Source organism: Phycodurus eques, chromosome 11, assembly GCF_024500275.1.
Source record: "Phycodurus eques isolate BA_2022a chromosome 11, UOR_Pequ_1.1, whole genome shotgun sequence".
In the NCBI taxonomy this organism is placed as follows: Eukaryota; Metazoa; Chordata; class Actinopteri; order Syngnathiformes; family Syngnathidae; genus Phycodurus; species Phycodurus eques.
In genome coordinates, this window is record NC_084535.1 from 13,672,292 (window position 1) to 13,699,886 (window position 27,595).

At 39.0% G+C, this 27,595-nt stretch overlaps 1 protein-coding gene across 9 annotated transcripts in view; it reads left to right on the forward strand.

The window, feature by feature from the left end:
* Nucleotides 1–27,595, forward strand: part of LOC133409559 (leucine-rich repeat-containing protein 1-like) — a 39,868-nt gene that overhangs the window by 5,619 nt on the left and 6,654 nt on the right. For 8 of the 9 annotated variants that reach the window (XM_061689725.1, XM_061689720.1, XM_061689724.1 and 5 more), the window contains exons 2-14: nucleotides 9,017–9,134; nucleotides 9,716–9,794; nucleotides 10,134–10,223; nucleotides 12,989–13,045; nucleotides 13,139–13,202; nucleotides 13,659–13,733; nucleotides 14,422–14,566; nucleotides 14,657–14,775; nucleotides 15,103–15,186; nucleotides 18,284–18,399; nucleotides 21,946–22,118; nucleotides 22,941–23,080; nucleotides 24,393–24,512. In XM_061689725.1, coding sequence (XP_061545709.1) covers nucleotides 9,017–9,134; nucleotides 9,716–9,794; nucleotides 10,134–10,223; nucleotides 12,989–13,045; nucleotides 13,139–13,202; nucleotides 13,659–13,733; nucleotides 14,422–14,566; nucleotides 14,657–14,775; nucleotides 15,103–15,186; nucleotides 18,284–18,399; nucleotides 21,946–22,118; nucleotides 22,941–23,080; nucleotides 24,393–24,512 — 1,380 coding nt within the window. Of the gene's footprint in view, nucleotides 1–9,016; nucleotides 9,135–9,715; nucleotides 9,795–10,133; nucleotides 10,224–12,988; nucleotides 13,046–13,138; nucleotides 13,203–13,658; nucleotides 13,734–14,421; nucleotides 14,567–14,656; nucleotides 14,776–15,102; nucleotides 15,187–18,283; nucleotides 18,400–21,945; nucleotides 22,119–22,940; nucleotides 23,081–24,392; nucleotides 26,009–27,595 lie in introns of those variants that run through there. The other variant, XM_061689728.1, reaches the window with a different exon arrangement.

The following is a 27,595-nucleotide window of genomic DNA, read 5'->3' on the forward strand; positions in this document are numbered from 1 at the left end:
AGTACAAATTTGATAAATAAATACAATGAAATTAACACACTCTTGCTTATTACTCCAAAAATTTTGCGTTTTATCCACTTAAATTGATCAAGCCAATTTTACCACGCTGCTTTCGCACATTTTTTTTTTGCGCATGTCACGTTCGTAATCCTCAATCATTGGCCAAAATAGGGATACACCCCTAGATTTATTATACAAATGGATTTCGCTGTCGAGGCTGCTTCAGCAACCCACTCCAAGTAAAATTATACAGGCTAAATCTGTGTGAGAAACCACCTTAAAAATTTAATTGGAACAACATGTTTTTGTTGACCTGGAAATCTACTTGAGTAACTTTACTTAAAGTATCACTTAACCTGATATTTCTTGTAATGTGTCATTCTACGAATACAACTGTCATATCTATCTATATTATTGTATACAGTGTTCCCTCATTTTTCGCGGTGAATGAGGACCAGAACACCCCGCAAAAGGTGAAAAACCGCAAAGTAGGATTTGCCCCCCACCCACAGGAATTTTCATGGATGTGTATGTGGGTACCAGAATGTTTAAAATATGTAAACCTGTATTTATACTTTACATATTTGAGACAAAGATTACAACAGTACACATATTTACTTAAATCTTAAATTATAAAACCTTATACAGTAATCACAATACAGTACACGTTTCGCTTCCTTATTGAAGGTTATTGAAACAGTTTTGCGGATGTATGCTTCCTCTTTCTTTGTGTACCGCACTGTAGATTCATTTAAGCCGTAATGGTGTGCCACAGTTGCATAACTTCTGCCCTCTTTGATCAAATCTAAAAGTTTCACTTTTTCGCTGATGGTCATCATCATCTTCTTCCTCTTGAGCGCCCCAGAGGAAGCTTTCGCAGGGGCACAGTGCTTTGGCGGCATTGTAAGGGCTTGCTTAACTAATAAAAAAAATTAGCGCTTAAACAAAAAAAGTTTTTCCGAACACAATAGCGTGGACGAGACTGGCGAGACACAACAAGGGAAGATGCTGGGTGAGGCTGCGATGATGCGCAGCCAATCAGCTCAGGGGACAAATCCACTCGTGCTCTCATTGGTCGATGTCGCGCCGGGAACCAATTACGCGCCTTGTATGAGTGTCCGTACAGTACAGGCATGTACAAAGCCTCTGAGTGAACTCATCTCTTTGTTTGGCATGCAGGGAAACCATCTCTCGTGCGCACCAACATGAAACAACGCGTCTTTCTGCAATATGGCTGCCGATATGGCTGTATTTATTTTATTTTTTTAAATGAATATTTTGGAAAAACCCGCGAAACACTGAAGCTGCAAAACGTGAACTGCGAAGTGGCGAGGGAACACTGTATTACAATAGCGATATAGTGCCAAGACACCACATTAAATGAATTAAACATCAAAACTGAATGTCACTCAGAACTATTCGTAGAGGGGCTTTTCAAAAAGTTGATTCTTATGAGAGCATTAAATTAATCTATGATAAATTTGGGATTACTTTTTATTCTACTTAATTACAATCAGTGGTACATCTGATCACTTATGTTACAATACAAAATCAAATCACTGGGGTTTGATCTTCCATTCTGCAAGTTTTCCAGTATTAGTGGTTGGGATGCCAAATGTTATTCGATGAGATTTTATACAGCCAGAAGGAAACATTTCATGCAAAACAACTACACAGAAGTAATATTTCTTAAAGACTTAAATAATTCAGTATGAAGACCCTAAATATGAAATAATAATTGAAACTTAGCGTGAATATACAGTGCAAGTACCAGTTGTGAGAGGGCCACCACAATAAATAATAACAAATAAACAAATAATAATCCCCCCCCCCACTATTACAAATCTTTTTTTAATTTATTTATTTATTTATTTTTTTAAACAAACATGCATTTTATTTTCATTTATGAGGGCTGGACTTCAATCCTTTAACTGTATATGTTGGTACTGAGTGCATGGTACAAATTTGGTGAACAGAATTTGAGAGAGCAAAATGCTAAATGGTTAGCAATTGCAATTAGCATTAGCGTGCTAGTGATGATCATTTTAGGTTAAAAAACACTAAACTACCATTCAGCTCACTCATAATTAGTATGTTGTACTATATGTACTGTACATGACACATCTAACAGTGTCTTAAAAATAATGTCAGACCCCAAGACATTAAGGTGCGCTGTCGGAGAGTTGTCGTTGACATGTCACACTACACGGAAGATATCCCCAAAAATTAAACATGCTGGAGTTTTCATGCCGTCATAGGGCTATCGTAGGGTGAAATCATTGTTTGTAGATTATGTCACACTACAAGAATTTTTGTCGTTCCTGACAATATATGTCGGGCCCGATCTGGGAAATCGGCTGCGATAGCTAATCGGCCCAATATTGGGGCTAAAATCCTGTTGTCTGATCTAGGCATTTACAGACACTCCTGTGTCCTTTTTGGCAAAGTTTATCATTGGCCCAACAGTGTCCGTCTGCAATAAATGTCTGTGTGACATGTTTCGGTGGCACAAACTTTTTTTGTTTTTTGAGGTAGAAATGTTGTGTCGACCTACTTTTGAATTCGACTTAGCGGAGTTATTAGAGTTTGGTTTATAGTCAGTTTATAGTCATTGCATTGCGGTTCTCCACTCAACTCTAATTGGTTTGAATACCCGTTTATTTTTAAACTATTTCAAGCCTCCCTTATATGCAGAGCATTTTTAACAACCTTAGTAATGGTTGTGCAACCATATGTTGCCTGTTTCTCATCCCAAATAGACTGTGCTGAAGTACATTTTAATCATTGATTTAGGATTTCAAAGGTTAAACTCTTGATTCACCCTCCTTGGGTTTTAGTGTTGCACACCATTTTTTTTATTTCTTACATTTTTTTTTTTTTTTTTTGGATGGGCGTGGAGCCGATTGATTAACAGGAAGAACAAGTTTGAACTTGCCAACGTGCACTTTCCGTCAGCTTCGTCGTTAATCAGATTAGAGCGCCACTATAAAAGCACTCTTCTTTTGAGATGCATGTTTTGCTGAAGAGGTTATCAATTTGCTATTGTTTGTTTGTGATTGTTGTCTGTCATAAATTGAATGTCTGACAATGCTGCGGAAGGAACACATGCTGATTCAGTAAAGTGCATAGGAATAAGTCTTGAGGGCATCCTTGATGGTATTGTCAATTTGAGATTTGTAGCTTTGTTTGCATAAAATGCTAGTTATGAAGTTGTAAATATCAGTATTTTTCCTTTTGCAGAAGGCAAGTGTTTTTTTTGGTTTTTTAATAGACTTACTCGTGCAGCAGGTTGAGGGTGGAGTCAAGACTGGTGCTGTTAGTGTTATTAACACAGTTAAATTCTTTTCTCTGTCCCGGCTACAGATTACAGTTGACAACAATGTCTTATTTGAAACTCCTTGTTACATAGTAATCAGACATCTGTTCTGTCTGGAAAGATGTAGTGTATAATTTTTTTAAATCTCTTTTTCAGACTCATATAATTTGTAGTGTCACAAGTTCATCACAGCCTTACAAAAACAATTGGGCACTTCTATGCAAATAAACATTTCAAGTGTTTTTAGTAGCTCTTCCACAATGTCGACTCAATATTGTTTTGTCTTAATAAAGTCACAGATGTTATTTTTTCAGAATTTTAACATAGTACTGTGTATTGTATCTGCTTCCAAGTTGCAGAAGCCAGCCAGAAAAGAGCTGATAACTTTGGCCATGGATCAACTGTGTGTGAAATGTTTTCATTACAAAAGCAAAATGGCATTCCGACATTACTCTCTATTTATTGCACAATTTTCTTTCTTTGCTTTAAAGAGAAGATTGCTTTGGTTTGTTGGTAGTTGGAAGTTTCTGGCTTTTAGCAGTCAAACTGTAATACAGTAGCTTAAAATAAGGATGCATGAATTATACGATACTGGCCTTATTTTAAGGTATTGGGTACGCATGAAGGCTGCTGATACCACCCGATACTTAAGGCCAAAAAATCTGACACCGAATAATGCTTGGATCAGACTACAAGACAAATTTGGTCTTTCACGATTACACTATGTCAGACTACTGCCATAAAATCTTGCCGCATCTCAGTCAGACAGTGGCAACACTACACAACGTGTATTCTGATACCACCGTACCACGTCTTTTACGATCACTGGGCTATATCTTGTCAAATCAAACACTGTTGGGGAGGTGTGACCAGAAAAGGTGTCACAATTCACTAGGGATGTTCCGAGCCAATGTTTTCACTTTCGATGTGATACCGATATTGCAGCCTTGACTTTTGTCCGATAACCGATATCGGTCAGATCTGATATCAGCAAAAAGCATACATACTTTACTTATTTTATAGTATGGAATGTGAGAAAAGGCTTGAGCAAGTGATATTACTCAAACAGGGAAAACAAAAAAGCAAGAGTACGTATGACAAAAACTGACCCATTTATTAATAACCAATGGGTTACATGAAGTACATTTACATTTAAAAATAAGAATGTAGTACAATAGAATAATATAAATACAAAAATATATGAGGAAATCCTGAAAAATAGCTTAACAGAAACATATTTAAATTATATTTTAAAATATATATTTAAATTGCAACATAACTACTATTTAACTTAAACATAACCATATTCTACATATGAATAGATTAAATGAAAAATAAATTAGAAATCCATAAAAAATCTCAATAAATAATAAAAATTATACTGCAAAAGTGTGATACACACAATGAGACACACTTGCGCTAACAAAGAGTAAAAGTCACGCTCGAATAATGTTATAACTCGTTTTTCACAGTTTGAAGAATATATGCCGCAGAGTATTGTTATATTGCCTGTTTGTATGTGGTTATTCATCTTTTCTGTACTGATATTATTTTGACAGATATTAGTGCGGCGAGTTCAATGCTAATTTTTGTTAGCTCATCAATGGTTTTTTTCATTCATTGTGTGTTACCCATGAGCTAGTGATTTTTCTGAACAAAAAAGTCTGTGATGTATTTGAACATTCAAAAGGTGTAATTATTTTGTTACGCGAGTTTAGTTTTACACCAAACTTCAACTGGAGTGTCAATAAATGACTTTAAGCAAGCTACATTCACTCTTCTTGCCACTATGTTAGCACCTTAGCATCCTGATGTTGTGATCACTTGCACTCTTGTTTGAAATGTCACAGCGATTTAACTGAGAAAAGGAGATTAGTCTTGCAACCTCTTCTGATGATTGAGTCATCGACGTTTAGTAGGCCACCCATCAAAAGGTATTATGATATGATATTAAATTAATATCTGTTGGAGGGCAAGATAAGGTAACAATGTTGTTTTTGTTCCTGAATATCAGTCAGCAAAATGTTCAACAAAATTGTAGAAGAAAATAAAGCTTCAGCCATGCACACCCCCACTATGAGATAACTCCACAGGGGAGCATTATTCTGCTCAATACAACACTGGAGTGAAAACCTTCAGTCAGAGATTCTTCCATTCCCAGCAAAAATATAAAAAAATTATTAATACATTAATAATTGTTCACATAGTCGATCAAGGCCATTCCTAGGTGAGACAAAATATCTACACGACAAATGATCGCGTCACTATTGCTTTAAGTCTGGGCTTCCCTGCTAAAGCTACTGCCCCCGCGACCCGACCTCAGCTCAGCGAAATTAAATCTATCGATGGATGGACTATTGCTTGTGATAAATTATCAACACTCTAAGATAAATATCAATATTTTTGTATGCAGATGTTCAAAAGTAATTCCACTGTCTTTCATCTCTTTATGGTTCGGTACTGTACTTCTTGTCTCCTGGAGGTGGTGCTTTTTAATTGAAATGCCATCAACATGAAGTGTTGAAATCAAGATTTTAGTATGTCTTTCATGGATAACATATAATACAAAGAATATATCTTAAGATATTGACATGCATCATGGTTGTTTTTTTTATATGATACCTACTCTGTGATTTTCACCAATACTCACTGTCATAAACACGCATCTTAGACACACCTGTTTTGTCCTTCAAACATGCATTTATTCACTGAGGAATTACAATTCTCTCTCCTTGAGTAAGGAGTCAGGACAATACAAAAAGACCAAACTGTCTCGTTTGTCAGAAACCATTACCGTGGGCGAGACTGCTGGCTCTAGTGATCTGTATCAAGTATGTGTATGTATTAACTACATTTGCCTGCCAGTTGGCTTCCTCTCAGTGCAAGTCGATTCTAGCTCTTAATTAGTTTCGGTTTCTGTATATTTCTTTCTTGATGCATACATTTTTGATTTGGAAAGAAAAATGCAATGCAAAACAGACAGATTTAGGTTTTTCTTCTGTAGGGAATGGAGTTCTTCAGTGCAGCCATTTTAGGCGAATGGTTGATTTGATACATGGAAGAACAATATGTTTTCACAGAGGTTTGCATTGACAACAGGAACGAGAATAATTTGGTTCAATTTGGCTGCACGGTGGCTGACTGGTTAGAGCGTCTGCCCCACAGTTCTGAGGAGCGGGGTTCAATGTGGAGTTTGCATGTTCTCCCCAGATTCTGCGTGGGTTTTCTCCAGGCACTCCGGTTTCCTCCCACATCCCAAAAACATGCATGGTAGGTTGACAACTCTACATTGCCCATAGGTGGGAACGTGAGTGCGAATGGTTGTTTGTTTGTATGTGACCTGCGATTGGCTGGCAACCAATTCAGGGTGTACCCCAGCTCCTGCCCGATGATGGCTCCAGCACGCCCGCGACCCGAGTGAGGAGAAGCGGCTCAGAAAATGGATGGATGGATGTGTTAAATTTCATGCAATCCGGCTGGACCGGTAATTTTCATCAGTTGTAGACTTCTTTTTCTTTCATTTTCCACTTAATCCTCTTCAGGGATGGCCACAGCAAAACATACGCTTTCATCATCCTCTTCCCGCCCTGTTCTCACTCCAGCTATCTGCAGACCTGACCTCACCACATCCGTAAATCTCCTCTTTGGTCTTTCTAAAGGCATCAGTCACAAACATTCTTGCAAATCGACAGAATGATTTTCCTGATGACATTACAGCACTTAATTCATCATCCAGTGATGGGTGGCTACGTTGGTAGAGCGGGTCGTCCCCTGACTGAAGGGTTGGCAGTTTGAATCCTGGCTCTGATTGTCCACTGTTGAAGTGTCCTAGTGTCATGGTGCTCTGTTTATGACGTCACAGTTGTTGCACATTAACAACGTAGATTGTTGGGGTAGGTTAAAAAAAAAAAAAAAAAGCACATTATTAAAACAAGATGGTTTTACTGTACATTGCAATAAAAATGCCAACAAACGAAGCTTTGTTGGAAAGTTACTTACATTTATATGAAAAATTCACTCCCGTCTGCGATCCATCAACTCCCATCATTCTTTCGCTGAAGATGCAATGCATTATGGTATGTCACGACTCGGTTAATGGCCATCAGTTGTTAGCTACTTTTTGCAATGGTTTGCGGAAAATTTTGAGTGCACTATCTATAATTTGATCACTAATTATTCCGGACACCACTACAAAATGGTGTAACCACTATATGGTGCACTAGTCAGTGGTTAGGGAGTGATTTCGGACACAGACTAAGATTCTATAGCACCAGCAATCTCGAAGTCTCGTGTGGTCACATGTAATGTCACAAAAATGAAGAAGAAGAAACACTTCTGGATATGCGCTGATGTTTCCAGAGTGTTCCCAAAAGTTGCTGGAGCCAAGAGCCCTGTAAAATGGCGATATTCTAAAAAAACGACTTGCTTTGGAAAATACTGCTTGCTCTCCGGGGAACCCACTTTTATACATAAAACGACATCGGGTAAGACATTTTTGTTTTCATTTATGGTCGCTTCCATGTTTGTCAGTCTTGGGTGCTTCTTGATTGGCTATATTCTGTTTCACGTCACCATTCTCAGCGTCATGACTCAGGAGAAGTCGGCATTCCCCACACATATGAAGAGTTTTGGTCGTAAATACTGAATTGTTCATTATTTAAGATTGTCAGCCCTGACCTGTTTCAGACCCTAAAATGGTGACAAATCCACATCAGAGCTAAGAACAATCTTATAGGATAATGTTATAAGAGGTAAGATTGTCTGGCATTTGACGTGCTTGGTCGGGAAGGGGCAAAATCGGCACAAAAACAGGCTGGTTGTCTTTGTGTGTACTGGGCCTAAGGCTACACAGTTGGATCTTATCTAATACTGTAGATCAATCCCAGCATTTGAATTATGCGTATAAACGGGTCTATAACAAGTGTTTAAATGTTATCAGAATCAAGTTGTGAAGTTGTTACAAAAATAAAGTCTTAGTAAGTTATATTATCAGAATTAAGTTGTAACCTCACAATGTACAATTTTTTTGAGGAAAAATGTTACAATGAGTAAAAAGTTGCAAGGTTAAGAGAAAAAAAAAATCAAAAATCTATGAGAACAAAGTGTATTATTCTCTCTCTCTCGTTCTTTCGCACATGCGCACACACATTAACAGTTATGCCACGGCGGGTATTATAGATAAAAAAAAAAAAAACATGGCTTAGCATTAGAAGAGTCTTAGGCGGCGACTGTGAGTTCCCGCCAGGCAATAAATATGCTTCCTGTCCTGATACAGACCTCCTCCAAGTTGTGTTACACCCTATTATATCCTGTCAGGTTCAAGTGTGTGTCACGTCATGTGTTGACCTGTCACGTTTTCCAATCCCATCCCCCCATGTCGTTTAATGACCATTCCAGTTGGTCTGAAACGGGGCTGCCGTGGCCGCTGGGAACATACTGCAGTGTAAACAGAGGCTTTTTCAAAATGTTTTAATTTTTTTATTTTTTGTCGTATTTTAACTTATGGCAATCAAGATTTCCAACAACATTTCTCAAATCCCTCATAATTTCGTCTTTATTCTCGTAATATTAAAAAAATATATTTTTATTTTCAGAACATGTCAACTTCATTGTCATATTTCTTTTTCGTTTCAATGTGGCTCTGTTTCTTCATTAGCATCATTTGACTAAAAATATGTTGTTGTTTTTTAAACCTTACAGCCATTTTTTCAGCTGGTGAAGCTAAGAAAACTCAGCCTGAGTGATAATGAGATCCAGAGAATTCCTCCAGAAATAGCAAACTTCATGCAACTGGTAGAGCTGGATGTATCGCGAAATGGTAAGTTGTGTAATGTCGATTTTGATAATGTAATTGAATACATTATAAATCAGGGCAGGGTCACAACATTTTTTAAACTAAGAGCAATTACTTGGGTACTGATTAATGCAAATGGATCCTGTTTGATACACACTTCTGAAATAACAAATTCTCCCATTCCATGTTTTCTTTTTTTTCCCCTCTTTTTTTTGGAGGTAGGGGTCCTCATCTTATCATCATTGGGCCTGCTAGCTTGTCTCCAGGAACACTGACCTTTGCACTATATTATTATTATTATATTATTATTATTCTTTTCAATAGTGTCATTTCCAAATTTACACCAAAGAATAGCAAAAAAAAAATGTGCATGCAGCTCCCTGGTAAGTCGCGCTATTTATTTTTGTAGTTTTTTTGTAGTAGTAACAAGAAAAAGAAATCACTCATATTACTGGTGAGCTAATAAGAACAGGGCCGAGGGCAATTCATGTGTTCCTCGGGGGCATCGTGGGCATCTTGTTGTTGACTCCTGCTCAAGCACTCAATATCATCGCCATTTACTTGTATGTTGGTTGCTTTACGTGGTTTTCTCTTCCTGTGTGCAGATATTATGGAAATCCCAGAGACCATTTCACATTGCAAAGCCCTCCAAGTGGCAGATTTTAGTGGGAATCCATTAACAAGGTAATTTGACTGTAATTTGGAGAAATGGGACATGAAAAACACATTATATTGTTGTTGCGTGACCACAGCAAGCGTTTTGGCTGTTCTTAGAGCTGCTGTAGTAAAGTTGATAATGACAAAGCCTGACGATCTCTAATGGTTTGGAAGAAATGGTAAGCAAGCACGTTTAGAAAGGGAGAAAATATGTAAATAATAGCCCATTAGGAGAACAGAGCGAATGGGTTTTATTGCCTCATATGAGATACCACTGTTTGCTTAGTGCTTCATGTACTAGACTAGGTGCGCATGCCAGAATAATGCTGAGTATTTAGTATTTTGCCTCTTTCCATGTTGTTCAAGGCTACCTGAAAGCTTTCCAGAGCTCCGGAATCTAACATGCCTTTCCATCAATGACATCTCATTGCAAGTCCTACCAGATAACATTGGAAAGTAAGTCACTGCACCAATATACCATATTTACTTTGACATAGTGAAAACAATTCTGTAACAAGAGCAAGAAATTTTATTTTAAAAATTCTCTTTCCCCATTTTTATTGTTTTGCATTCTTAGACATTTTAAAACACACTATAATGTAGCTGCTCCTCACTCCAAATTGCTTGTATTTTACCACATTCTTAGGAACATACTGTATTTTTGCCAATTTCACAGGAATCTAGTTTAAATTAAATTTATGCTGGTATAACCTTTCCTTCATTGTTTTGTCTCTTAAAAGTAAAAGTTTGTCAGATGTCACATAATCAGCATGTTGTGAAAAGGCCCATCTGACAACCCCCTTGTCAAGGTATAATATGATTTAATAACACAACTATGCACTTTTGGGTCAAATTGCCACAAGGGATGTTTTAATGGAAATGTGGACTTTTAAGTGAAAGTAAGTTTTGGCTCTTAGAGGGTGGATTTAGCAAGAAAATCCGAGCACCTTTGTAGCGAAATGTCAATGATATCCTGATTTTCTTTTCCAGACACCCTCATTCACCCTGCTGTACTTTTTATTTCTTTGCTCTTTATACAGTGGAACTGTTAATTCTGAACAAAAGTTTTTCTATGACCAATTTGCTCAGACATGGAATTTTTTTTATTTATTTTGAAAATAGGAATAGAAACTGTCAACCATAAAACCTTTCCTAACTGTACAGACAATTTCTATGTAACATCCCTACGTCGTTAACTGTCATACAAGTGTAAAAATAAAAAACATCCAATAGTATTCGTAAAATGTAAAAACAATGGAGGATTCACATTTGATGATAATCTCTGTGCCTCACTCATCTCAATTGTCATACAGAAATATAATGCTTAATGCTTAATGCTTTGAATCTTACTGCTCACTTCACATATACAGTTTATTCTTCTCAACACCCATTGTAGTTCCTTCCTTTATAAATGAGTCGAAAAACAAAAAGCCAAAGAAAAAGCAAAACAAGATTTGATACTAGCTGAACTACGCTCTTGAGCGGTACACTGAAGTCTCACTTGAAGTCATGCATAACGTCAGTCCATTCAATTGAAATGAGTTGCGTACAAGCCAAAAATGAAGCGGAGTTGATCCTTTGATGCTTGTTTAGATCTCGTGCAGTATTGTGATATCTTGCATAATGCATGACGATGATTTGAGCTCAAAACTTTTGTCTGTGAATTTTGGTCAAATTCAGATTTTTATTTTACGACCTCAGGGGCATTCATCGTTAGGGCCTCAGCTGTATTTAACTCTAATGAAACATGTAATATCATAGACTTGATACCTTGAAGAACTGATGTTGACATTAATGGACCAAATAATTTTTTTGCTTGTTTTGATGGGGCGGCACGGTGGCCGACTGGTTAGAGCGTCAGCCTCACAGTTCTGAGGACCCGGGTTCAATCCCCAGCCCCGCCTGTGTGGAGTTTGCATGTTCTCACCGTGGCTGCGTGGGTTTTCTCCGGGCACTCCGGTTTCCTCCCACATCCCAAAAACATGCATAAATTGGAGACTCTAAATTGCCCGTAGGTGTGACTGTGAGTGCGAATGGTTGTCTGTTTGTATGTGCCCTGCGATTGGCTGGCAACCAGTTCAGGGTGTACCCCGCCTCCTGCCCGATGATAGCTGGGATAGGCTCCAGCACGCCCGCGACCCTAGTGAGGATAAGCGGCTCAGAAAATGGATGGATGGATGGATGGATGTTTTGATGGCACATTTGACTCTGCTAAGCCAAACATACTGTATATTTGAATTGACTTGTTTACGCAGGTAAGGCATGTTGGGCCAACAAAACTCTAGTTCACAGGTCAAGAATACATAGTGTGACATAATACTGTATGTCTCAGATTGGCAAAGGATTCATGTAATTCAGCGTATTTAAAGGAATCTTAAGGAAAAATTATACGGACTATCTGGTATACTCATTTGTTAAAATCTACAAATACATAATGATATAATCAACTTGCATTTAATTAAATATTGAATAAAAAAAGAAATTGGCCTTTTTTTCATTTTTTGATTTATCTAGAACATGTGCTTGTGGAGTCTGCAAGGATTACGGCCATGAAATATAGCACTCAGTTTAAGGTCAAGTAATCTCCCTGCACCTTGTTCCTCATGGTACGGCGTATGTGCCCATGATATGTTCCATATCTTGTAGCTTGCGTAACACTGCGCGTCCAGTGCTGCTGCTCATCAAGAGGCGAGGCTAATGAAAAAAGTCACACAATAAGCTGATTTTCAGCAACAGAATTTGCTGTCAGAGTAGGCAGTATAGCAAATTATAGTGGTATAGTATTTAGAGTGGTACAGTCAAATGTGCAAAAGTGTAACAAGTGCTTTCAGAACACTACCTTGGAATCTCTCTGGAACGCAGCACTAAGATGAACTTTGTGCGGTGTGAGTGAAAGTTTGCGGTTGTGAAACGAGTACATGATGTACAGTACATAAACACTGTACAAAGATAAACACTGTACTATACTTCGCTCTTGCGATGGCGCAAAAGACATTTTGCTCTTCGTTTAAGTGATTCGCTTGTTTAGGCTGCTGCTGTTTGCGATAAGATGGGACACGCCTCCGTAATGCTTCCTGTTCCTTACATCAAGATGGGAAAGAGGTCTTTTATGGCTTTTTGCGGCTCAACTTAATTCCTCTGCTCTTTGTTTTAAAAGCACTCTGAGTGTTTATGCGTGCTGTGGAAATTTGAAGGTGTTAAACATTGCCTTGTCATTGCAGCCTCTCCAATTTGGTAGCTCTAGAACTTAGAGAAAATCTGTTGACATTCCTCCCAGAGTGAGTATTCGATCCATTTTGCAAGTCAACTTTTTGTTATCTTTTAACTGTTTTATATCCTCTTTAAATAATGTATTTTCCTTATATCCACAGTTCACTGTCCTTGCTCCACAGACTGGAAGAACTTGACTTGGGGAATAATGAATTATATAGTTTGGTAAGTTTCTTTGTGAATTCTGGAAAATCTTTTCTCTCTGACACGGAACTTTTCTACATTTCCTTGCTGTCATCACATCAAAGTAGATTAGAATTCCTTAAGAACAGCTTCCCCCGTCTTATCACACAGATGGGAAGGGGCCATCTGCTTCCAGTTTGGGTTTTAGGGTGTAATCTTATGTGAGTGAACAAAATCCTGTGATTGTGAGTGATTTACTAGCACAAGAGGCAAAAGCAAGCTGCAGTAACGTGGCTGTTGTGTTGCATTTTTGTTTGTGTGCTCAAATCCACAGACAACTCCTTATATTGTCCAAAAATGCAATAATAGCAATAATGCTTAAATAGTTGAAATAATGAATCAAGTAAATAATGACATCTGATTATTATAAAACACTTTTGTTGTCAATTTATCCTTTTGCTCGCTCATTCCATTGTGACATTCTTTCCCCCCACACAGCCAGACACAATAGGTTGTCTTGTCAGTTTAAAGGATTTGTGGCTGGATGGAAACCAGTTGGCCGAAATACCTGCGGTAAGCTCATCATGCAATTTATGTCCAGTTCTTGACTTTTTTTTCTATTTTTCATTCACATTTTTTAAAGGATAAACTTCCTATAAAGTGTCTTAAATCTGGGTTGCAGAATTGTGTCACAGTCAACAGTAGTTTTGGTGTTATTTTTAATATACATGCAGTGGACCCTCAGAACCTAACATTTTGAAACATTGTGAGTTTCAGAGACTCTCAGTTTGAATTAATGTAAAATGTAGTGTATTCTTTGTATTGCGAAACATTATTTAAAATTATTCAAAACATGCATTTTTACAAATGCAGACCTCTGCCATATGCAGTTAAGTACTGCAACTAAACACCTCGGCCACTATTTTCAGCAATATCGTATTTCTTATTTGACTTGCACGGCAGTTATAACGATGCTGAACTGTTACTTAAACATTACCTGGACAATATATATTTAAGTTTTGTGATGGCAATGTATCATTTATACAGCACATTAATTCTGTTTTAAGTATTGAAAATGAAGTACGGAAAATGAATCGGGTCAACAGCCTATTTGAATGAATTCTGAGAACTTCCGAGAGGCCATTGTAATTTCTCAAATGAACTAGCTTTACGTACGTTTAATGCTATGAGCGACCATCTCATTTGAAAAAACTTTAAAACTCAAATGTTTATTTATTTAAAAAAAAAAAAAAAAACTCAGGAGATGGGCAGCATGAAGAGCCTATTATGTTTGGATGTGTCTGAAAACAAACTGGAGCGACTTCCAATGGAGCTGGGAGGCCTGTTGGCACTCACTGACTTGCTGGTGTCGCAGAACCTCATTGATGCTCTACCAGAAACCATTGGTAAAGTTCTCTTGTCTGAACAACTTTGTCAACTTGTGCTCCTCTCTACGTTGTTACAAAGACTTATTGACTTTTTGTCTTTTCCCACAGGAAAACTACACTATCTATCTATCCTGAAAGCCGATCAGAATAGGCTGACTTACTTGCCGGAGAGCATTGGCAACTGTGAAAGTCTTACTGAACTTGTGCTTACAGAAAATCAAATACAGGTTTGTTGGGAACTTAATACTGTATTTGCTGAAGTATAATGAAAACACTGTTTGTAATTGCAGCTTTAAAAAAAGCATATAATGTTCACGCTTTCAGTGAAAGGCAAAGAGATGTCTATCTTCCATGACTGTTTTCTATTGTGTGTCTCTTTTGTTTGTTGCTGAATGAGTAGAGTGAAAGATCAACATCTATACTAAACTGTTAGGCAATGATACAATTGATTCACTTATCAAATAACAAATCTGTAAACGCTACAAGATATTAAGATGCACTCAGGATGTGGTCGGGTCATAAACACGTGATTGTATTATTTGCTGTTCCTACAGAGCTTACCAAGAAGCGTAGGGAAATTGAAGCGGCTTTCCAACTTCAACTGTGACCGAAACCTGCTAACGTCATTGCCCAAAGAGGTTTGTCTTCAAACATAAACTATCAATGCATCATCCTATTTACTTTATCCTTAAGTGTCTGCAGGAAGAGCTGACAGAACAAATGTGCAAAACATTAATCAAACACACTTGTTGATGTTTTATGCAGGTAAATGTATTAAATTATAAAACCCCAGTGTTGCATTCAGGGGCGGTTTCTGATATGGGCACTATGTACTGTATGTGGCACTATGTAAGGGGCTCCTCTGGACACCGTACAATGGTCTTGTGTCTTAATGATGCGGAGCTTGGAGAAGCATAATGGCACACTTGCCTTCGACAATGATGTCACTGTCATTGTTTTCTCAAAGTGGTCGTTGCAGGACATCAACGCTCGCATTGTAACCATGGTGCACAGCATCGATGTGTGCTTAGCTAAGATACTTGGCTGTTGGTCTACATTTATGGATCCTATTGATTATTCGTTTCTCTCTTACTGGCTTTCAACTGAGTGAAACAGTTTGGCACGATGAGGTCTTTGCCAGAATGTTTACCTTTGACAATAATCTACTTTGTTGAAGCATTTTACTCACATTTAACCTTTTAACACGATGCAGTTCGTTTGAGCAGATTAATAGATTACTTGTCAGCTTAGATGGCTCATCAAGTGCAGGCCTAATTGTTCCTAATTTTAGGTCGCACTGCAGCAATACTCAACTTTTAACTGGACGAGAGTGCCATTGCTATTTCAGGGACAAAGTGTTCAAATGCTCCCAATAGATTTTCTCCCTTATTTCTTATTTGGATTAAAATATTTTACATCCATTATTCTCTTTTCTTTAAACCTGTCCTGTTCAGCTGCATGGCCTTGCAAAATGTTTGATCCGTATGCCTTTGTGCTGGAACAGTTTTGCTGTGCAACGGGAGTTTAAAATACTCCCTCTTGTTATTTATTTTTATTTTTTTATTATTCTGATGTTTATTGAAAATGCAGCTAGACAGAAAAGGGTTTTAGCGGACAGACAGAGGGACAAATTGGACAAGGGGACTAGGGGGGAAAACCACAGCAGAACAACAGTGAGGTAGTCTAGCTATTTGAACACAAGTAACATTACAACAGTTATTTGTACCGTATTTTCACGACCATAGGGCGCACTGTATAAAGAGGTGCAGTTTCAGTTACGCGGTCTATTTCTGTATTTGACACATACATAAGGCGCACCGTATTATTGGGCACAGGCATGGTAAAACATACGGTAGCATGCATGCACGCTAAAACAATGTTTTTAAAAAGGCAGTGGGAGCAAAACTGTGTTCCGTTGTACTTTATGGACGTATTTAACAATGTACTCGCATTATTTTTTTGATCAATCCTCATCCACAAATCCATCAAAGTTCTCATGTTCTTTATCCGAAATGAACAGCTGAGCAAGTTCTCCAACAAAGACGCCGGGTTCCCTCTCGTCATTGTCAGTTAGTCTCGTTGCCGGGGGGCTGTTCAGCAATGATGCCTGCTTTCGGGAAAGCAGTTTGACAACAGTCAAAGCTGATACCTTAGCCAAAGCATCCACAATCCATTCACATATGGTGCCGTAACTCGCCCGGCGTTGCCTCCCTGTCTTAGTAAAGCTGTGTTCGCCATCTGTCATCCATGGCTCCCACGCCGCTCGCAACTTCCCTTTGAACGCCCTGTTTACACGGATGTCCAGCGGTTCGTCAAGCCTCCCGGCTGTTCTTTGCTCGTTAAACCATTGCCTGAGTTGGTCTTCCAACTCGGGCCACCTCGCCTTGTTTCCGCGATTTGTTTTTCTTTTTTTTCTGTGGAAACTCAGCTTCGTCTTCTTGACTGGGTGAAGCTCGTTTTCCTGCTTACTCCACTTGCGAACCATGGATTCGTTGATCTTGAATTCTCTCGCGGCTGCTCGATTCTCATGTTCCTCCGCGTAACTGATAGCTTGCAGTTTAAACTGTGCTTCGTAAGCGTGTCTCTTCGTAGGTGACATTTTCGGGGGTCCTTAGCCAAACCGGTGTTGTTTTGCACAATGCACACCCCGGAAATGCTCCCAGTCAGTCAAGCGGTTAAAAAAAAAAAAAAAAAAAAACATCCCGGCGCTATATACCTACTGGGGGCGTGGCTTTAGCGTACTACTTCACGCACCCTTCCTCTGTCCTCAGCCACGTCCGCTTTTCCTCTGTGTAAGCAGCATGTCGGCAGGAAATGCTTAAAAAAAAAAACAAAAAAAAAAGGCAAGCGGTGCGCTCATCGCACAACAACATTTATAGATGTTGGAACTCGTGCACACACAAGGCGCACCGCATTATAAGGCGCCCCCGTCCATTTTGGAGAAAATTTAAGACTTTTAAGTGCGCCTTTTGGTCGTGAAAATACGGTAGATTAGGGGGAGACACACCCGGTGAGGACATGCAATAACTAACCAAGAGAAACGGATAAGAGGACAGAAAAGGTCAGGACAGGATGTGGGAAAATGAGCAAGGCAGTGCTACTGTCAAGTGGTGCGGTGGGATTCATTTTTAGTGTCTCAACACCTGTAAGAACCCGTGAGTTGATATGTTAGTATAACCTTTGTTGTTATAAGTGATTCCAGCACAAGTAATTTAAGTCAATAGTGTCTGTATCGAACTTATGAGTGAATGAACACCATATCACATGCATGTTTGTCAACTGGTGTACAGAATTGCTTAGCTGGCACAAGCCCACACACACACATGCAAAAAGGGGTGGGGGGGGGGGGGGGGGGGGGCGAGTCAGCGAGCCCGTCCAGCAGGCGACCCAACCAGGGGGACGCCACCGACCACCCAGGACCCAGGGAGGTCCCAAGCCCGACCGAAGTCCCAAGAAGACCAACCAGTCCCAAGAAGAGAGGCACAGGCACCGGACCACCGCCCGCATCACCGCCGGAGAGCATGGGGGCCCCAGCCACCAACAGGGCCCAACGCAGGAGCCAGCCGCCACCCAAAAAAAAAAACGGTCAAAGCCTGCTGAAGCGAGCCCAAGTTAACATCCATTATTCTCAATCGACAAACCGATGCTATCCCCTGCATTTACATGACATTAGACTTTGTTTACTTGATTCCTAGGATGCTGGTTTCATTTAGTCTTATTGTTTCTGTTCTCCAGATTGGAGGCTGCAGTGGGCTGAATGTGTTCTGTGTGCGAGAGAACCGACTGACGAGGATACCATCGGAGCTGTCGCAAGCCACGGAGCTGCACGTGCTTGATGTTTCGGGAAATAGGTCTGTTCTTTCATTGGTATGGTTGTGGAGGTTGATCAAGCCATCGTTTCAGCTGCTCCCAACATTTTGCAATCATGTAGTCGTTAGAGATTGGTGTGATTAATCACAAATGAACCTGCAAGTGATCTTTGGTAGAGTGCACTTTATGGCTACCATCGATTCATATTGACCAATTTTGCTGTCTAACAAAGGCCAACATTCATCTACAAAAATAGCCGCTACCACAACGCCTCCACCCACCATTAATCCTGCACAATACAAAAATCTGCCTAATCGTAAAAAGCTTGGTGTATGGACAGCTGCATTGAGACAGACTTCTTAGTTAATCAATAATTCAATCAGTTGATAAATCAGGTTGAGAAGACGCCTTGCTTCGGCTTGAATCTACAAAGAGATGACCAATTAATGTTCCTCCATAGTTTCACTTCCTCTAGTTGTGATTACTATTATTATTACTGTTACTATTATTATATTCTTATTGTGATTTTTATTTGTAACAACACTTTGTCCATAGTGTGTACATCTGAAGCGGGGTACACGGGCATTGTAGCTATTTTTAACATCTCATGAAATGTGAGATACCCTACATATTAATTGGAAAAAAAATAACAATTTCCAGGGTTTGTGATTCTAAATATTGAAGAAATTTCACGTTTATGGTAGTCGGCCGAGCAAATCAGGGAAGAAAATCACTCTTGGCACACTCCTGGTAGAAATTACTGGCTGCGTGCTTAAACAACACTGCATACACGTTTTGTTTGATACATCCCATTACAGATGGGCTTTCATAAACCTATTCAACCCCAATTCCAATGAAGTTGGGACGTTGTGTTAAACGTAAATAAAAACAGAATACAATGAATTGCAAATCATGTTCGACCTATATTTAAATGTATACACTATAAAGACAAGATATTTAATGTTCAAACTGATAAACGTTATTGTTTTTAGCAAATAATCAGTAACTTAGAATTTGATGGCTGCAACACGTTCCAAAAAAGCTGGGACAGGGTCATGTTTACCACTGTGCTACATCACCTTTTCTTTGAACAACATTCAATAAACATTTGGGAACTGAGGACACTAATTATTGAAGCTTTGTAGGTGGAATTATTTCCCATTCTTGCTTGAGTCAGTCCGGGGTCTCCGTATTTTACGATTCATAATGCACCACACATTTTCAATGGTAGACAGGTCTGGATTGCAGGCAGGCCAGTCTAGTACCCTTACTCTTTTACTACGAAGCCACGCTGTTGTAACACATGCAGAATGTGGTTAGGCATTGTCTTGCTGAAATGAGCAGGGGCATCCGTGAAAAAGACATTGCTTGGATGGCAGCACATGTTTCTCCAAAACCTGTATGTACCTTTCAGCATTAATGGTGCCTTCACAGATGTGTAAGTTACCCATGCCATTGGCACTAACACAGCCCCATACCATCACAGATGCTGGCTTTTGAACTTTGCGTCCATAACAGTCCGGATGGTTCTTTTCCTCTTTGACCTGGAGGACATGACATCCACAATTTCCAAAACTCGTCGGACCACAGAACACTTTTCCGCTTTGCATCAGTCCATCTTAGATGAGCTCGGGCCCAGAGAAGCCGGCGCCGTTTTTGGGTGTTGTTGATAAATGGCTTTTTCTTTGCCTAGTAGAGTTTGCAGTTGTAGTTACGGCTGTAGCGCCGAACTGTATTTACTGACAATGGTTTTCTGAAGTGTTCCTGAGCCCATGTGGTGACATCCTTTACACATTGATGTCGGTTTTTGATGCAGTGCCAACTGAGGGATCAAAGGTCACGGGCATTCAAAGTTGGTTTTCGGCCTTGCTGCTTCCATGCAGTGATTTCTCCAGATTCTCTGAACCTTTTGATGATGATATGGACCGTAGATGATGAAATCCCTTGCAATTGTATGTTGAGGAACATTGTCCTTAAACTATTCGACTATTTTCTCACGCACTTGTTCACAAAGAGGTGAACCTCGCCCCATATTTGCTTGTGAATGACTGAGCAATTCAGGGAAGCTCCTTTTATACCCAATCATAGCACCCACCTGTTCCCAATTAGCGTGTTCACCTGTGGGATGTTCCAAACATGTGTTTGATGAGCGTTCCTCAACTTTCTCAGTCTTTTTTGCCACCTGTCTCAGCTTTTTTGGAACGTGTTGCAGCCATAAAATTCGAAGTTTATGATTATTTGCTAAAAACAATAAAGTTTATCAGTTTGAACATTAAATATCTTGTCTTTGTAGTGTATTCAATTAAACATAGGTTGAACGTGATTTGCAAATCATTGTATTCTGTTTTTATGTTTAACACAACGTCCCAACTTCATTGGAATTGGGGTTTTAGTTACATTACACTCAGTCGCGCAAATACAACACCCGCACAAAATATCAACAGAGGGTGCAGTACGTTGGGAAGTTCACTCTAGGTGCACTCTCTGTGCCCCAGAACATTCGGAAACGCGGGGCGTTGTTGAGGTTTGCCGTTCGGCACAAGCAGAACTGACACATTCAACATGGTGGACGTGCTGATGTATCCTTGCCAATGGGCAACACATTCATTAGTAAATTTATACAAAATGGAGCGGGCTCTGTCTCTTGAGTACCATCTCAGGGCACACTGAGAGTGTCGGACTGAATTTCCGAACATACCCAGACACCAAGATGGAGCTAGGATCGGTCCGAGACTGCATGACGTCACGACAGGAAGCAGTCTTTCGACGATAAGAGACTATGATGAAAAACTTCTGGGGTCTTTTCCGCCCAGAGCTGATGGCGCTGTGTCCGGAAGACCTCAGCGCTGAACCTTCACAAACCTTATTGTTTGACTCTGTATTTTTGAATAAATTGTTAAACTTTTCATCCATCATCCTGCTCATTGAAGAATCACCTCGACCAGAATAAAAGAACTGGGTATTAGAGGTGCGAACGGTCGCCAGGCTAAACCCAGGCCGTGGCCTTTCTTCTCTTTTTACCGCTAACACTCCACTCCACTCCATAGGATAACAACTCATCACACTTTCAGAGAAATGTAAGAAATAGGCCTTTGCTGATTTTGACTGGAAGTGAAGGATATTGCTGAAACCTGACCTGATTGCCGGTGTGTTTACCTGCTTGAGTTAGCAGTCTGCTGATTTTCTTTCTTTTCTTTTTTTTTTTTTGTTCTCCTCCCCATTTAAAATTATTGGGATAGCTATGTCAAATGTTGTACACAATATACCATGTATCATCTGTCACATCCAACAGTGTTCCTCGCGCATCAGTGATCACTTTGTAGGGACAACACAGAAAACACACTTTTCTACTGTCTATAGTAAGACTCACCATCAGTGGTGGTTCTATTGGCTCTGGTTCTGTGTTTGTCCAAGTTTTGAATCAAAACATACTGAAAAATGTACACCATGCACCTCTGTGTGTTGAGAATGTTTACACACAACTTTAAAGCAAATAGCATGGAACCTGCATGTATCTTCTAATTGACATCAATAATATACTTCATGATTTCTTTGCTTTTCTGAGTTGTGCTGTTTATCCCCACCAGGCTTGCCCACTTACCCATGTCTCTGACCACGCTTCGCCTGAAGGCTTTATGGTTGTCGGAAAACCAGTCGCAGCCCCTCCTCACCTTTCAGACCGACGAGGACCCTGATTTGGGGGAGAAGGTTCTGACCTGTGTGCTGCTGCCCCAACAGCCCTTTGACTCTGACAACAAAGGTACATACAGTTCTTGCCAAGTGGCTTGGATAGGTTTACAGCTTTACGCCAGACATTATTGTTATCTTTGCTTAATTTCTATGTGCTTATGGCCATCTGAATTGTACAATCAATTACAGTCTCCCTAGTTACATTTGAGTGATCCTCCTCATCTTCCTCTCTCATGTTCCTGTGATCTAAAACATAGACGCCCACTACTTTTTCTTCACCTCTAATCCTTCCTGGTAGAATCTGTTGATCATGAGTGTATCCTGTATAGGATGAGGGCGCCTGTAAGGGATCACGGCCTGCGCTGTCCCTTGAGGCCTTTCTTGCCGATGTTACTCCGAAATGTGGTAGATTGGACAGCTAAAGAGGCTTAGCAGCAGCTGGCTTGCTTCCATTTAAAGCTCGCACGCTCGATGTAGAGATATGCCTCAATGCTGACTCTTTCGCTGCTGGGTACAACAGTTCAAACACAGCATTATCCATCCTCTTAGTGATTCAAGTTTTTAAAGAGATAGTTTCCTCCTAAAGAATAACATATCACATGGAAGATGAAGTTTGAGACATGACTGTAATCCGGCCAATGATGTGAGGCGGAAGCTGAGGGTGGAGGGCAGGGAAGATTGCGTCACGGTAAGATCGTGACTAAGCCGGGATTTGAAACTGTGATCTGGCAGTTTTTGCGTTGTCTCATGAAGAGCGACAGCTTTCATCACATGAGTTTGCAAAAAGCCAACAAATGTGTATCGATTTTAAGTTGCTCAAATATTCGCTTGCTCCAGTCTCAATGTCACCCTTATATAAATTGTGTTGTCTCTCATCAATTACCGATCGCAGGCTCTGATAATCTCGCCCGCTTCGGAGCTCTAGAGAGCCTGGTGAATGACATGGCAGATGACACGTGGGACAACAAAGCCATGAACAGGATTAGCGCCATTCACTTCCTGGATGATGACGAGGAGGAAGATGATGAAAAGGTAAGAGTTTTGAAGTCAACGGCAAGATGTGGACAAAAAACATTTTATATATTAAATCAGTCTGTTTGACACAGACAAGCTCTCTCTGTTAAATGCAAATGAGTCCTCCTGTGTGCTGTCCTTCAACTTGGTAGCAATAGACGAGCTTTATTCACTGATTTAAAACTGAATACATGCATGGAAATGAACTGCGAAAAATTAAGGGAATAAAGGATAAAAAGTTTGAATTTTACGTGAATAACAAATAGTCATTCAAGTAAAAAAGGTTTATTATGAGATAAAAATCATATTTCAAGCATGAAAGTACACCTGCATTTTGATGAGTACAATTTTTGTAATATAAAAATTGTATGATATGCCACCTTTTCTTGCCATCACATTATTCTTGAAAAAAAATGACGTTTTTTTTAATCATGGGATTAATAATTTATTTTCACACTAATGCCACTTTATCGTCTGAATATTGTGACTGTAATATCTATGTGCTGTGATTTGATGACTTATGCTTGCAATATTGCGATTTTATTTTTGTAACATTATTTTAAACTTTTTATCTCCTAACATGGCAACTTTTTCGTGAAAAAAAAGACCACTTTTGTAATATTCCGTGTTTTGTTGTAACATTTTTCTATCATATGACTTTTTTTTTTTTTTCTTCCCTAATTTCTACTCATCCGTCCATTTTCCATACTGCCTCATTATGGTCGTGGCCGTTCTGGAGCCTATCCCAGCTAACTCTGGACGAGAGGCGGGATACACCCTGAACTGGTCACCAGATAATTGTAGGGCACATATAGACAAACAACCATTTGCACTCACATTCACACTTACAGGCAATTTAGAGTCTTCAGCTAACCTACCCTGCATGTTTTTGGAATGTGTGAGGAAACCGGAGTACCCGGAGAAAACCCACTCAGGCACGGGGAAAACCTTTGATTTTTAACCCGGGTACTCAGAACTGTGAGGCATATTACAACTTTCTACGACTGGTAAAATCATTACTTTATTCTCATAATATTATGATTTTTTTTTTTTGTCAGAAAAATGCCACTTTAGAACTGCCACTGTTGTAAGACCAATTTATTAAATTATACAGGTGTACCTTATGTTGTGGCCTGAGTGTATATTTCACCACTCATATTTTTTTAACAAACCATTTATTCATACTTGATTGTGCAACAGTATATGCAAATGGGAGTGGTTGCAGTCAAACTGGCTTATACACTGGGCTCTGCGGGTGCCTCAGCACCACTTATGTTGACCCCAAGTGCTGCATATGCATCATTAACACAAGTTTACATCCTCCTTCCAGGGAACGCTACTGCGCCGCGCCACTCCCCACCCGGGCGAGCTGAAAACGATGAAGAAAGCAGCAGAGAACCTCCGCATTGACCTGAATGCCGCCAAAGCCCTGGACTCAAACAAGAACGAGGTCAATAATGCGGCAGACAATGTGACCACCTCTGTGTGACCAATACTTTTACCTTTTTGGATTTATGTTTTTACCTCCTGTGTCTAACCATGTTGTCCCGCACAATCCAACAACCCCTTTCTTTTTTTTTTTTTTTTTTTTTTCCCCCCCCCCCCATTTAAAAAAAAAAAAAAAAAAAAAAAAAAAAAGAAATATATATATATATATATATATATATATATTTTTTTTTTTGAAATATAAATCTTCCTTTAACCCGGAAAACCCTGCTGTGGCCTTCCTGTCCTGTGATTGAACCCTGGAATGCCTGTCAGGCTTCATCCTCCCTCAGGGCTGCTGTGCCTTCCTGTTTTTATTTCGCATCCACAGCAATAATGCTCATATGAAATTGTTTTAAAAACGTTTTAAAATGCTTTTTTTAAAGAGAGAAAAAAAACTAGGTAGTTGCAATATTATTTTAAATCTCTATAATACAGTTTTAAATATGTATTTGTTCTAAATCTATTTTTAAACACTGGGTGAATTTCTCTTTCAATTCTGGGCATATAAAAGCAGTATGTTTTGGATCTACTGATTAAGGATTGTTGTATAGTCTCATGTGAATACTTTTATACTTTTTGGCAGCTCCAATGTAAATAGGAAATGTATAGCAAATTTAAAAGTTTTATTTTTCTTTTCTTTTTGAACTTGGTACTTGGTTTTTGTTCTTTACAAATCAAAATGAGCAAAATCTCATTCACGCATGTCTTATTCAGTCCATTGAAATGTCATTGAGTACGATGGCCTTGAAGCCTTTTTTGAAATGTTTGAATGACTGCACATAACTTCAGTTCACCAATGTCAAAATACAATTCACTGCTTTGTAATGTTCGTCAAAATAGATGCCAAAATACAGCTGTTCCCTTTCCCTGCTTTTTCAATAGTACTATTGAGAAAAAACAGTGGAGGGTTGATAGGTTTGACGTTCGACCCAGAAGGAAACAACAATGGCATCCTTTAAAAATGTAGTTTTGGAAATTCCACCATAATGCACTTGTCAACCTCCCTCCAATCTCTTTCTTTTATAGGTATAGGTTTATAGTGTATGATTTGTGGACCAGGTTCATCAAGTGTTTGATTTGGTTTTTTATTTTGTTTTTAATTATTTCCAGATCGAACTGCACAAACTCGAATCTTAAAGAGATTCTTGAACCTTGAGCTCCGAATGGCTTTTAACCACTGATCAATAAAACGAGTGCAACACTAAATGTCATGTTTTTAATTACTTTGACTTTCATCATGCAAGACTTAACAGGGTATAATATCTCTGGGAATATTTCATTTAAAGAGTCAAACAAGATAATACAATTCCAAAGTAATACATCTATAAAGCAATCTAGTGTCTTGTTGATAATTTCCTGCCATCGTCTATTGCTTGCTCATGCTTTTGGAATGCTCAGCTTGTCCACCCTGCATGTACCAACACTTGCATGTTTTTAATTAAATCGCCAATGAATCTACTTTGTCCAAGCATATCTCTTTTATACCTTCTTCATTATATACATGCTGCAAATCAGTCAAGGGATTTTAGTTTTTTTGCACCTGGTTTGAATGAGATGATTTTCCACACCCTGTTTCCATCAAGCAATGCAGTTCACGAACTTCACTACGTAACTTTGTTTGGTTAGAGGGACTTAGTGATTGGACGTTACCAACAGTGGTGTGTTGTAGGCGGAGGTGGCTAGAGGAGCCAAATATTGTACTCAAGTAAGTGTACTGTTACTTTAGAATAATATGACTCAAGTAAAAGTAAAATGTAGTCCTACAAATATTTACAGGAGAAAAAACTACTCGAGTGACTTGTGAGTATCGAGAGCTACTTCTTGGGTACTGATTAATGCAAAGTGGTGAATCTTTTTGGCACTAAACTGATTCCATGCAATGCCTCCTCTTGAATTGCTCGATGTTGTGTGTCTTGTAATGGTGCGTACTGCGTAGCTATTAGCTGATAAGTTAATTAGGCACTTGGAGCTATCGCTAGCTAATTAAATAGTTTTTGCCTAGTGTATCTGATATGATATAAAATGTCTCTGTGAAGGAACTTATGCCAAGGCGTGTTTTAAAAAAAAAAAAATGTTTTATTTATTTATTTTTATTTATTTATTTATTTATTTTTAAAAAGAGTAAGGGGACAGAAAAGGTTATGCCCTACAAAATCCACTTGCAATAAATGTCACTACAGCCTAACCTTAACCACAACCCTAAATATAACTTTGATCCCTAGTCAAAACGACTAACCTGATTTCACCCCCTTGCACTGACTCTTAACCAAATCTAACCCAACCCAACTCTAGACACTAACCAATCCCACCCGAAGTGGATGTTACTTCGTATGGGTGGAGCTACATATAAGGAAGTCTATTGATTTGGTGGACAGAAATTTATGATTTCCTTGTGACAATAGTATGAGAATACAAAGAACACAAACAAGAATCCAGTACAGCCACTTTGTCCTTCAGTAATAAACACTCACATACTGTAATGAGAAAAGAGGGACAGAAAATGTTTCATACTGTTGCCTTTTGTTTTCGGTACTGTTTTTTGTTCCTCCTCTTTGTTGAATCCATTAGTGGGTAACACTGCATCTTACTGAAATTTTGTCAGACATAACAGGCATCCTGCCTCCACACTCTGCAATGAAAATGCAAGATGGATTAGGCTTTACTGGTACCGATAGGGTGAAAATATTCTTAATATTTTCCAGGCATGAAATATATCACTTTTCAATGATTATGATAACAGTAGAGAAAATGTCTGAGAAAGGATTCCCAATGCGCTTATAGCAGGGGTGTGGAACCTACATTTAAATCCTCAATAAAAAAACAAACAAACAAAAAAAAGAAAAAAAACATTCAACCCACAAATGCTCATAAAATATGCATTACTTACAAAAAGTGAGTGATATTTGGCTTTTTTGGTGAAATTTCAGGAGGAACCTAAAATGCACGACCACCTTTACAGGTGGACTTGTAATTTGACCACCTTTACAAATGTTGAACGTACATGTTGAACTGTTTAATGTTTCAGTACTTTTTGGCCAACTTGGT